At 39.3% G+C, this 13,334-nt stretch overlaps 2 protein-coding genes across 2 annotated transcripts in view; one reads left to right on the top strand and one right to left on the bottom strand.

Annotated features, from left to right (window-relative positions):
• Positions 1 to 13,334, bottom strand: part of inka2 (inka box actin regulator 2) — a 361,375-nt gene that overhangs the window by 193,423 nt on the left and 154,618 nt on the right. The gene's annotated exons all lie outside the window — the stretch shown is intronic.
• atraid (all-trans retinoic acid-induced differentiation factor) overlaps positions 12,052 to 13,334 on the top strand; it is a 29,822-nt gene continuing 28,539 nt past the window's right edge. Inside the window, exon 1 of the mRNA XM_028796360.2 lies at positions 12,052 to 12,210. Within this exon, the coding sequence (XP_028652193.1) occupies positions 12,133 to 12,210 (78 nt within the window). The 5' untranslated portion in view covers positions 12,052 to 12,132. The remainder of the gene's footprint in view (positions 12,211 to 13,334) is intronic.

Consider the following 13,334-nt stretch of genomic DNA (forward strand, 5'->3'; position numbering starts at 1 on the left):
AAAGTATGATTAGGGTAAGAATTTGTCCAACTTCAGAGTAGGACATGATAAGAATCTTTGGAGCATCCTATGCTTACACCTAGCTATCAGTAAAAATTCACAATTGAGAATCAGTGATGTCACGATTATATGGCACCCTGAGCCACAAAGTGATACTCATGATGACGTTTTATAGTTTCTTTGGAAATCATGATGACGCTTTGTAGTTTTCTGATACTAATGCTAAGGTTTCACCACAAAGATATTAATATTTAAAGAATAAAAAAAATGAATAGGGTAGGATTTTGCGCTAAGCTGCTTGTAATTGTTGCTACATAATACTGTAATGAGCAAAGAGATGGAAAGACCAAGACACTGTGAGTGGATCCACTTGGGAACCTTGCCTGGCAGGGATGCCCACAGCATCGAAATACAGGGGAAGGCACCTTACTCAGGGCGTTGCCTACCCAGAGCCACTAGGTGGCAGCTCCCCTGGGTTAGGGTGCCATCATGGATTCCCACAGAGCATACTGGGACTTGTAGTTCATTGCCTCAGTCCTGTTGTGTTCCATGGGGAGAAGGGTCTGGCTGCAGAACGTGCACTCTCAGCCACATGCACGCTCAGCCACTGACGTCAGATGCACGCTCAGCCACAATAGGAAGTGCAACAGGGGAGTCGTTTCCTGATTGCTAAGTTGGTACGTTTGCTAGTTATAGTCTTACCATTTATGAACGATATGGAATATTCTTAATCATGTTAACTTGTGCATATTCACGTTGTTTTGCTGGCCTGTGTTGGTTTATTAACATGTTTACCATTTTAACAGATCAAGTTAACCAAGGTAAATGCTTGCCTGTTATTGTGATTACTAGCAGCATGGCCGTGGTAGCGTAGCGAGAGCGCTGATGTTTAGAGCATGCTAGTTTAGTGTTCCCGCTGTTATCCCAAGGAAAAAACAATTATGCAACCATCATAACTTGCTAACATCATTTAAATTTAATGTATACAGTATTTACGTGTGAATAAAGAGTAAAATGAAAATAAAACAAATAGAACAATTCTGTGTTGTTAATAATCTTATATATCAGAACTGTAATACGTACTATACTTTACATGTCATGAGGTACCAAACTGTGATTAATAAATGGTGGAGGGAAAAGGACATTGGACACATCAGTAATCAAATGTTTATATATTTATTTATACATAAGCCCCCCCCCTTCCCCCTTCAAAAAAAAAACCCCAACAACAAAACACAAACCAATAAAAAACATTAATTTAGTTAAGGAGGCAGCAGTACATAGTGAACTTCCTGCAATTCACCATTTCATCTAAAAATCTGTGCATGTCTTGCACATGGCTAAACCCAAAACAAAATGGAGCCAGAACATCATCTCTATTAACTAGTGAATCTTCCTCTGCATTCATTGCTTCGTACTCCTGCAGAGCCTTCCCAGCATCTTCCTCTGTCATAGTCAGTATCTGGGGCAACTGGATCAGACCAATGAATTGGTGTTGGCTGTCACTGCACCACTGACTGGCTGTTTTTGCGTGTGCAAGGACAGATACCTTAGACAGGAATAAAAATGTGGTGTATTTATGTGTTTTATGCAATTATTATTGATATATAAAAAACTGATAAAAAAGTTTACTTGTACGTCTGGCGGTATTGATGCATCCTCACATTCATCCTGTGCCTGCAAAACATAACACTTAGTTACAGTTATCTGGCTATGTGGTGGTTTCAGGACAGTACTACCTCTCTGGGAAAAAAATAACTGGACCACCTTGGATTACGTGCAGACATCCCACATTTTCTGTACTTCCAGATGTCCACTGCATTCTGATATAAGCGTCATGACTCCCTGAGACAACACAGAATATCGCAAATAGGTGGTTTTTGTGGGCAAGAGTCTGTATGAGACTGAGGGGGCATTCTGATTGGCCTCTCTTTGTGCTAAGTAAACCTACATGATTTTTCTGTACATGGGGCAAAGACACCTTAGGGTCCAATTTGGATTCATATAATTTGTGGCTACATCTCATAACTTTTATTTATGCTACCGTCCATTATGATCTTTTTATCACAAAGGAGTTTTCAATTTTCTAATGTGTTATACAAGTACCATAGTGGTTATCTCCCTGAATTGAGTTTTGCTGGGTTGGATATCTGCATTTTTGCCAGCTTTCAAAAAGATATGAATTAGGCAGATAAGTTGACAATGTTGGGCACATAAATACCCACTTGCATTGTTTGTGCATCTGCTGATTTAGATGGTCCAGTCTTGAAAAAGTCTCTATTAATTTGAAACAAGTGCCATTTACCAATGTTTTTGTGAGTACAGGATGTGCCATCAGTCGAATTATAGCAGACCATGACTCTACCGAGACGGCTATAATAATGTATTGTAGGCTCATGTATGGATAGCGTAATCTGCTTATTGGAGCCACCAAATTCCACCAGAACAGAAAATGGGACACAAGCTGCTCATGCTGTTTTTTGCCGTTTTAGGCAAACTGCCTTCTTTTCATTCCCAAAAACTTTAAGGGCCACCATTTCATCTAGAACAATGGAATTTAAGATATCTTCAAAAGCAGTGTCCTGGCAATAATCAAGTGAGCCGAGATGTTCACACTGACTAAAAGGCAATCCACTTCTCTGAGCAAAAAGGTGGAATTGGCAGCATTCCTCCAGTTCACATTTAACATGATGAATGTTGCCTGTTGTCTTCCTTTGTACATGGACCGGAACAGAAAAACCATGGCCAGTTCGTTGAACTACTGACACTCCATTAGATACATCAACACAAATGCTGGGAAGATGAGACATGAGTGTTACATCCTGGGATATGTCTGTATGTTTTCTTAAGATGTGTGTGTCCAAATTGTTTTTGAGCAAATCTAATGAGCAATGAGGGCACTTTCTTGTATTTCTTGTTTTAGAACTGTTTTCTGGACCCAGCTCATTAGCTTGGGAGGGCTCTTGTACTGGTAGCGGTATGGTATGGGAAGGTTTTTGTGCCGGAACAGGTAGGTTGTGGGAAGATTCTTGCGCTGGAAAAAGTAGGCTGTGGGAAGGCTCAGATGCAGATTTTGAGCATATTTTTAGATGACACTCCATACTGTTACTTCTAAGTATTGTCTTCATGCAAAACGGACAATGGTAGTGACCCTCAGACCTACATGGCAGATGGCAACAACATATTCTCTTATCTGTTAGAAATAAGATCAAGTAAAAGGTAACAAGTCAGTAAATAAATTAATCTTGAAACAAAGCATTCAGATGCTAAAGAATGGGACTATTGTGGCTATTATGTGGGCTATATCATGGTCTGTGTCCAGTAAATTTACAAGCACCTTAAGTGATTTTTTTCCATGTCTGTACAATGCCTTAAAGTAGACTGAAAACAGACTCTGTTACATGGGGGACTCTTACCAAATTTTTAAAATAATATTTTTCTCATGTCTTGCTAAAGTTTTCAGGTTTTTTGTGCTTTAACATGCAAGAGTTCAGTGCATTTTTGCACATTAATTATTCATTCACCCTAGTTATATTGTAATAATCCACCTTGCATTACCTTCAAAAATGATTGCATTTTTTAAATGTCCATCTAAATGCTGTTGGATTCTTGCCAACCTCATAGACTGTAGGGCAGGGCATAGTGAACAATGATACAAAGTGCAACAATTCGTGCACTGCTGTGGCACAATAGCCTCACATCTTATGGAGGGGTGCATCTGTAAAAGCACAAAGAAACAACACATCTTTGTTTTATTAATAAGCTTTAATAAACATTTTTACATCACTTTAATTCACACGAATTTAAATATGCTTCTGATATGTTAAGGTCGTAGACATGTGTGTATTTAACGGTAAGATAACGTGAGCTAACCGGCTAGTAGTCACCATAACTGAAAACAAACTCACTCCAGTCATTAAAGAAAGAAGTTACTTAACGCACTTGACCAAAACATTTACACTGCAATAATGTGTGTATGTCATGAAATAAAATAAAACGTAACTATATAATTCGGTAAAAGAAATAATAAAACGTAACTTAACGTTCGCGTTGGCCTCGAAAACTAAGTTGGTGCTTGATCGTCAGTTGCACTTCCTATTGTGGCTGAGCATGCATGTGGCTGAGAGTGCACGGTCTGCAGCCAGACCCTTTTGTCCGTGGGGGCCACCAAGGGGTGCAGAAGGGACTAGCGTGTCCTACTTAATTGGACTTCAGCCCTACCCAGAAGTGCTCCCAGGCCACACTGGAAGTACTCCCTGTCTTTAATCAGGAGCCAGAGTGGGGAAGAGGTGGACAAAGCTTGCGGAGTGGAGTGGAGCAGGCAGTGAGTGAGACAGAGAGGATGACAGAAAATGACAGAGAAGCAGTCACTGTATTGCTGTGCTTATTACTTTGACTTGTGGTTGTGGTGTGGGAAACTCTTCCCTGTAAGGGGTTACCACAATAAAATCCTCTTGCTCAGTGCTGAACTTGTATCTAAGCCTTTGTCTCAGGCGTTTGTGATACACACACACATGGAATGAGAATTAACCTTTAATATAGCAATGAATGATCTGCAGCCGTACTTTCATAACAATCAACCTTCCATTATTATGGCTATTGGAAACACCTTGTAAAGTAGCAGTTACTTACACTCGCCACAGCTATTGTTGCTAATTCTGATGTTGCGTTCACTCTTCCATAATTCCCAATCATCATCCTGAGCCCTGTGCCATCTCTCTCCCTATAACCCCCCCCCATGTTATCTTCTGCCAGCCCCTATTTATCTAAAGCCTTAGGAGTCTCTGATTGACTTCTTAAACCTTCCTGGGCTTGGAAACTGTACCACAAATGCTCCAGGGGTTAATGGAATGCAGAGCTCAAGAGTACCTGTGTGACATTTTGCTGTCAATCACCCATCCAGACCTTCCTATATTCATGGTAATATTCTGGCTAGTACAATACAATTTGCATCCATTATGTATGTTGTGATTCACATATAATTGCTAATTTACACTTGGGACAATGGTCTTTACAGGTATGCCAACTTTAATGAATGCAGCTTGCCGTAACATAACCTTGAGCGTAGGGAAAAGTATAAATCTGTGTGGTTGATTCCGACATTTCCAAATCATCAGTATTACAACATTGCATTTTACATGTAACATAACAAGGCATGGCTTCTCTATGTAAATGAGGCAATCAAGTATCAAGATCAAGCTTTATTATGAATAGTATTCCATCTCTGTCAAATTGATATCTTTTTACAATTTCGTTGTTGTTCAGTGCTTCCAAAATATTTTTTTAATTAAATCACATTATACAACCTCTTATAATAATTAGGAGGGCATATAAAAAAAACAAAAAAAACAGAAAAACTAGAAATAAGTAGAAAACCAAAGGTAAAAAATCTTTCACAGTCAGGGCTTAATTTTAAATCGTATATTAATGTCACCAAAACAGTATGTTCTTCATTTAAGAAATATATCTCATGTTCAGTCCAAAAAAGCTGATCCATGCCTTTGTCTTCAGCTGTTTAAATTACATCAGTGAATTCCCAACAAGTCTGCCAAAATCAGATTTAAATCAATTACAATTGGTACAGAACACAGCTGAAAGAATCCTAACTAAAAAGAAGACATTTGACCACATTGAAGCGCTATTAGCAACTTTGCTCTGGCTGCCTGTATCATTCTGAATCAATATTAAAATACTGCTCACTATTTAGAAAGTTTTGAATAATCTTAATAATAATTCATTAAATTCATGTGAATTTCCCCTTGGGATTAATAAAGTATCTATCTATCTATCTCTTACATTTATATAGCTCTTTTCTCAGTACTCAAAGCGCTATCCACACAGGGAGGAATCGGGAAGCAAACTCACAATCTTCCACAGTCTCCTTACTGCAAAGCAGCAGCACTACCATTGTGCCACCTATGAGGAATAATCTTGCATCTTCACATATCTTGGAATGTCTGTCCCCTGACATTCCGAATCTTAACATTAGATCCTCAAATTCTACCTTGTTTGCTGTTCATAGAGTAGAGAAATATATTATGGCAGACGTATTAAAATCACATCTTAAAAACTGCACATTTTATCTGCTGTTTTATTAACTTTGCGACTCATCACATTGTCTTTTGTTTTCTCTTCTCGTTCTCCGGTGGGATGAAATTTTGTGACTTTGGTGTGGGGGGCAAAGGAAAAACTTCAAGATCCTTTCCTTAATGGAACCTGCACCAGGCTGACTCTCTCTTTTATTCTTGATTTGTATCTTACATATATGATACAATGCCCAGCCGGGTGTGGGTGGGCATTTGATTGCGGAAACCCCACAGGTTTTGACACCACTGCAGTTTTTTTTCCTTTCCCCACTGACTATATGCTCCTTAGTATAACTGTTTATTGTTTTTCGTTGTTTTGACTTTCTACTATTTGTAATGCAGAATTACTACCATTTGTAAAGCAATTTGAATTATACTCTGTGATGGAAAGTACTACACAAACAAATGTACGCCATCCATTAATCCAGCGGTTCCCAGCCTTTATTCTCTCCCGTACCCCTTGATTAGGCTTTTCATTTATGAATACCCTCTCTCTTCATTAAGACTCCCCCCCCCCCCCCCCCCCCCCCCCCCCCCAATCCCTCAAAAAAGTTTTATTTTTTTTATTTTCCTAGGTTAGCTAAATAATCAAATGACTCAAATTAACATAATGACATTTACAGGCTTTCATTTTTGATTTTACATTTTACAATTTATTTCACTTTGTTATAATAGCAGCCTAACATAAGACCAAAACAAATAAAAACAACATCTCTTGCAAGAACAGGGGGGTATTTTTCGTACGTCGCTTAAACCATCTGAGATCAGGTGCCTCATCTTGGATGAGTTAATGCCAGTGAAACTCATCCAGATAGCTGCGTTTGAAAAACCGACTTGTGTATTAGATTAGTGTAGCTGGATCTAATCATACGAGATGAATGCTCGCGCCCGCGCTGAGTGAAAAGCCCATATATATTGAGTCTAGAAAACATGATCAGCAAGTCTTTGATAGGCTGCAACAAAATGACGAAAGAACGGGCGCATTTTTTTTTCACACACGCGGCGCAAGACCTTTTATTCGAAGGACACGAAGAATTTCAAGATTTAATATACACAAGGGGTAACACTGCAAAAGCAGCCCAGACCAGAAAAGACGGCTGGCAAAAAGTGGCCGAAAAAATTAAACGCCAAGTAGTGAACATTGTACTTACTGAATGCAGCGTTTCATTTCCTATGTGTCAGATTAATTATTATTTAATATGTCATAATTCCAGATCAAACGTGAGCACAAGGAGAACATGGGAACAGGTTAAAGTGAAGTACAAGAATATACTTCAAACTGGTAAATATTGGTATATAACTATTTAAAGAATTGTTGACAAAGAATCATATATAATATAAAAAACATTAATTTTAAAGCTAATAAGGAGGCAGACAAGCAAAAAACAGGTGGAGGTCCACGCGGTCCAGACCTAACCCCTGCAGAAGAGTTGGCTCTCCAGCAAAATGCCCATCGCCCTGTTTCTGAGGGCATTCCAGGGGGAAGCTCCTCCTCAGAACCAGTGGCAGGAAGCAGTGGTCACTTCATTTAAGGTAAAGGATGGTCATTGCATATTTGTCCTCCATGTGTGCTATAGGTATGTTCCATATAGCCGTCTTTTTTGTTGGGTCAGTTGCAGGGAATGTCATATCCCTTGAACCTGTGTCTGACCAACGAGATATTAACGAAGGTCAAATATTTGATGAAGACACTGTGTCTGATTATTCATCGGGAGGAGAGGTACATTTTCCAAATAATGTTTGATCAAACTCCACTCTGATCGGTTCCATGTGCCCCAATCACATTTGGAAATCCTGGTAATGAGAATGTTAGGCTGATTGTGGGATTCTTTATGGAACTGTGGGTGTTTTAGCCTGTGTATTACCTACCTGCAATGGCATGAAACGCCTCTTTTATTGTCTGCACATGCAGGTGTCCAGGAAGCACTATGAAAACCTGAAGGAAATGTTTCAGAGCCAAACAGACTTTACAAATTGCCTGGCAAACTGCACTTTTAGTTAGATGTTCCGCATCGCCTACAGTATATAAAAAAGTGCCGCTTGCAAGAAACCTCAATGCAACGCCTACTGTCTGTGTGGTTGTGAGAGCCCGACTTCGCCGAGTTTGACTTCGAATATACGGAGCTAATAAATCTTTGAGGTACAATATTCCCCCTCGGCTAAAGCGGTATCTTTCGTACAGAATTTCCTCCGGGGGCAATAAAGGAACTTGCCGATCGCGCGAAACCCTCTTTATATGAAATTCTCTTCGTATAATTTGCGCACCGATATCAATTGGTCGCTCATTCATGAACGGCGAAGCCCTGACTGGAAGACTTCCAGGCACCGTCACTGATCACGTGTGTAAACTAATCCTTGTTTACGTAGAACAAACCTGCTCCAAGCAGGTTTGCGGATTTGGATGTGTTGCTATGACAACACTTCCAGCAAGAGTTTCAAAAAACCGACAGATCCAGGATCAGGCCAAATTGTCAACAATTACATCCGGCTAAGCAAGTAATCCACGTACGAAAAATACCCCCCAGGCCTATCAGTTGCTGCATCCTGGTCATCTTGCGCATGTAAATCATCAGACTGCTTCAAAGTACTTGCAGCTGCCGATTCAGCAGGTTGAATTTCAATGCTAACTTCAGCTCTCTTACGAGTTTCAGTTTTCAACCACTTATCCATTTTGGGGCACAAAACAATATCAATAGAAAGTCACTCAAAACAATAAATAACAGCTAAACACTTCAAATTAAGCACTCATAAAAAAGGAAACAATCTCGGCCTGTTAATACACGTTACTCACTTAAAGCCCAATCAAACACTAAAATGATGGACCGCTTTCAATCATAGTGACAGTTTTGGCGAAGAGGGGGAGGACATATTCGCAATCCCACGATATGACTAGTGGTGGGCGGGTCTAGTGACAACTTTCACATGTCTCTCTTTGTAAACTCTATAACTTTGTTTTTGTGTTTTTTGTTTTAACTCTTTTTTTGGTGTTTTCTACCATTACCAATATTATTTTCGCGTACCCCCTAACCGGTCACGACAGGTTGGGGACCATCCATCCATCATCCAACCCGCTATACCGCTGCATTAATCTGTTAAATTAAAAAAAGCACCAAAATAAATAAATGTTTCATTAACAAGGACTAGCTTCTAATTTAAAAAATTGCTGGAGTGAAAAATGTGGCTTCCAAAGAATCTCCCTAAGTTAGCTGGTCATCTGTTAGTTGTTGTGTGACCAGTAGTAAAGGAAAGGAGAAACAATGAAGAATTTAGAATTTTAAAAATGAAGTCAATTTTACTTAAGTAAAAAAAGGAGTCTGCTCATTTAGCAGGAGAAACTGGTCAGTGATTTAGACCAGGCATGTCAAACACACGGCCCCCGCATGACAGATCCTAGTTAGCACTGAACTTGTACAAAATGATTACTATCATTAGTGATTGAATCATTCTGCATCTTCGGTGTTACTTATTGACTTTTCTTACTTATGCCTTCTGACAAAAGCGCGTTTTCCCATGGCATTACTGTACCGGAAACGTCATCTGTTAATATAGCCACGAGCCTTGACCAAAGTTAATGAGCCGCAGTGTCACAACTGAAGTGCTAGGCTGCAGCAGCGGGCAGCAGGGGCGGCCTTAGGCATGTGCAAACTGTGCACCTGCACAGTGCCGCCAAATCCGAGGGGCCGCCACGCCAATATATATTGAATATAAAAATATAGAAAGAGAAAATAACGACACAGCTGACAGCAATGTGGCCGAAAAACATTGTGTTTCTTGTTAATTAGTACGCTGTATTTATAAATGTCGCTAGAGTCGGAGCAGTAAGCTATATGTAGTATTATAATGTTCTGCCGTAATGAGAATATCATGGGCCGCCACTTGGTTTTCAAGTTACGGACACGCGTATATAGAAGCGTGTCAGGAGCACGAGGCGGCAGTGTTCGCAACGGATGTGGCCATCCACCGTGCATAAGATACCGTATTGACATTGGCGGGCGAAGGGGCCACCGATTCTTACTCTACCCAGGGCCGCCACGAGCGTAGAGCCTCCCCTGCTAGGGCTACACTACTGACTGGGCTGCTGAGATGGCCACTGGGCAGAACTGACCATCACGAGTTGTAATAGCCCACACATTTTCAAATTTTTTTGCTCTAGTTTCATGTAATTTTGTGCTAGTATTGTAACGAACAGTTAGTGCAGACTACAGCTGAAGATCTGAAGTGGACGCGAGAAGTTGGTGCGTTGTTTATTAACATATTTTTGTGATTTTGAGTTTGTAAAATTATTGTAGGTCAGGTGACTTTTTGCATATCGGCTTATTTTACAATATAAACTTTGAAGTAAACTTAGTAAAGTAAAATTTGATTTTTGGAGGATTTGTTTTCCAACTTGAATTACTGAGCAATGAATTCAGTGAGCATTTTCGTGATTTCAGTTCACACAAACAGGGCATTGCACTGTTCTCTTACAATGTTGAGAATGCGCCTGAGAATATCCAAATGGAATTGATTGAAGTGCAGTCAGATTCTATTCTGAAGGCAAAATACAACGAAGTTGGTGTGCCAGTCTTGTATGCTTACCTGCCACCCTCGTATGTGCAGATCCATAAGTTGGCATCGAGAGTACTGTCAATGTTCTGAAGTACTTACCTTTGTGAGCAATTGTTTTCGTTAATGAAAGCTACCAAAACCCCACATCGCTCAAGACTTACCATTGAGCACCTTTCATCCCTCATAAAAGTTGCAGCTGCACAAGATTTCAAGCCTGCTATTGACGAGCTGGTTACTAACAAGAGATGCCAAGTGTCGGGACAAAAGAAATAAATCTCACACTGTAAGGCTCCTATATAAGCAATGAATATAATATAATAAGGACCTAGCTAAGAGGCTAAGACTCTAATTCTATACTGTTGTATGGAGACTGTATGGAAATAAATTGCTTTTCTTTAAATTTTAAACTTTAAGCGTTATGTTTTTTAAAGTTTTCAGTATTGGAAAGAAAGCTACAGTAACTTTGTATAATAGTATTTGTTACAGTGCGGCCCGCTGACGCACATATGGCAGTCGAAGCGCCCCACCAATGGTAGTGACTTTGACATGCCTGATTTAAACAGCGGCTGCAACAAAAATCAGCAGCTACTGGGGGCCTCTGAGATTAGACTCCAGTAGTCGGGTGTACTTCTCTTTCAATTTTTGTAAATAATTTTTATTGTAGTTACTGGTGTGCAATATAATCCACTGAGGGCAAACAAATAAACATTTTATCAATCCGTTTTCAAACCTACCAATCAAATTGGAGGTCACAGGCTAATAATAATAAGGACAAAAGGAACTAATGTAATCCGTGTATCTTTACAAAACATCGGTCGGCTTTTTTTCCCCCAATTCATTTTAAAAACATCAATGTTTTACATGTATATAGTTGGCTTGTTTCTAATTCAATATAAACGTGTACGTTTACTTGTACTCGTTCAGTTTAAACGTACTATTCTAAGTTAACGTCGTCGCCCTCAAACTTTTGTACCACGAGTAAAAAGGTGAGGTAAAACAGGATTTGCTTTTTTGCTTATTAATATATTCCCATGAAAACAAACATGCTGCATACAAATAGTGTATGGAAATAATCCCTTTTTTTTACAAAACAAACATTTTTAAAACCTCCTACCCGAAGTTGCTTTCCTCCAGTCGCAAAGCAGCATCCCTAATAGGCGGGAATGTGTCAAATCTGCACAATAAAGCCTCATAGCCTGTCAGATTTCGCTGCCTGGTCACGTGGAAACTGTGTCCACAGCTGATTACAGTAACGCCTCATAGCTAATCACAGGTCGTATTCCGATCACGTGAAGCAGAGAGACTGACGCCTCCTAACCTTTCTTATTGTAGTTCGCAGTCTGTGACTCGTTTCTGCTGGTCATAGTGAGGCCTCATATCCTATCAGAGTTTGCAGCATAATCACGTGGAAGGCAAGGAAGACGTGATGTCAACCCGATTATTCATCGTCATGTGATTTCTTGTGAGAGAGTTCAGATTTTATGACTGTTTCGACGTGATGTTTTTACTGCTGTCTTCAGTAGCGTGGATTTTATCATTTAATGGTGCTTTCTCGGATTTTGACGCCATTCCACAGGTCAGTAATGTGCAATTGTAACCCAGGGATACGCGTAGATTTACGTAGTTTTGTAAACAAAATACTTTATATTGGGCGTTTTTGTAAGATGGACCAGACTACGGAGACATGATACGATTTTTCGATTTTGTATTTTTATAATTGAAACAGACATCCTAAGTCATTTTCTGTTTTGCATAGGATTGAATTGGCATGCGTGTTGTCCGATGCCTCATGGCCACGGTTAAGGTCCACGTACTAAGTAATACAAAATACAGTTTGCCTAGAGAAAATTACTTCGGTTTGAAAAGCACATTTTAGCGGAGAAATCAGCTGAGTCCACATGACTTAAAATCAGAGATTCAGTCAGCCTGGTGTCATTTCAATGGAAACACCTGAGTTTATTTGTGAAGGCTGTTTACACTGCGGTTAAGTGAGCCGACTATTGAGAAATAGCGGGCAAGCTGTCAAGCCACTCGTTTGCTACGAGACAAAAGTTTATTTAAAGGTTTAAGATAGAGAAAAGCCAAGCAAAATGACACCTTTTATTGGCTAACTAGAAAGATTACAATATGCAAGCTTTCGAGGCAACTCAGGCCCCTTCTTCATTTTGCTTGGCTTTTCTCTACATTCATAATGGCTAACACGGTACAGCACCCTAGTACTAAAGGTTTAAGATAGATAGACATGCTTTATTTGTCACCAAGGGGAATTTTACCCAAGCTCAAGAAAGAAGAAGAAGAAGAAATATCGAATATACATATAATGTTGGTGTGTGTATACCAAGGTTATTATAGTTTTGCCTTTTTATATTAGTTTTTATTTCTATATTTTTTCTGACCTTACTTGGAAATTCAGTTTAGTTTTAGTTTTCCTTCATCGTGTGTTTTTAGTTTTAGTTTAGTTTTTATTTCACAAAGCCATTTCTATTTTATTTTTATATATATTAGTTTCAGTTTTAGTTTTAGTAATTATGGCATGGAGCGCCTACAGAGTTAGTTTTGTGTCACAATCAGACAGAACTGTACACTTAACAGATTTGGATATGAGTTTAATGTTAGTGGAAGCTTACTACACTAAATGGTTTACTATCTGGTTTTGTTTTTGTCTAATAAAAACAAGCAAAATCAAAACTAGACACTGAA

Source organism: Erpetoichthys calabaricus, chromosome 3 (genome assembly GCF_900747795.2).
Source record: "Erpetoichthys calabaricus chromosome 3, fErpCal1.3, whole genome shotgun sequence".
In the NCBI taxonomy this organism is placed as follows: Eukaryota; Metazoa; Chordata; class Cladistia; order Polypteriformes; family Polypteridae; genus Erpetoichthys; species Erpetoichthys calabaricus.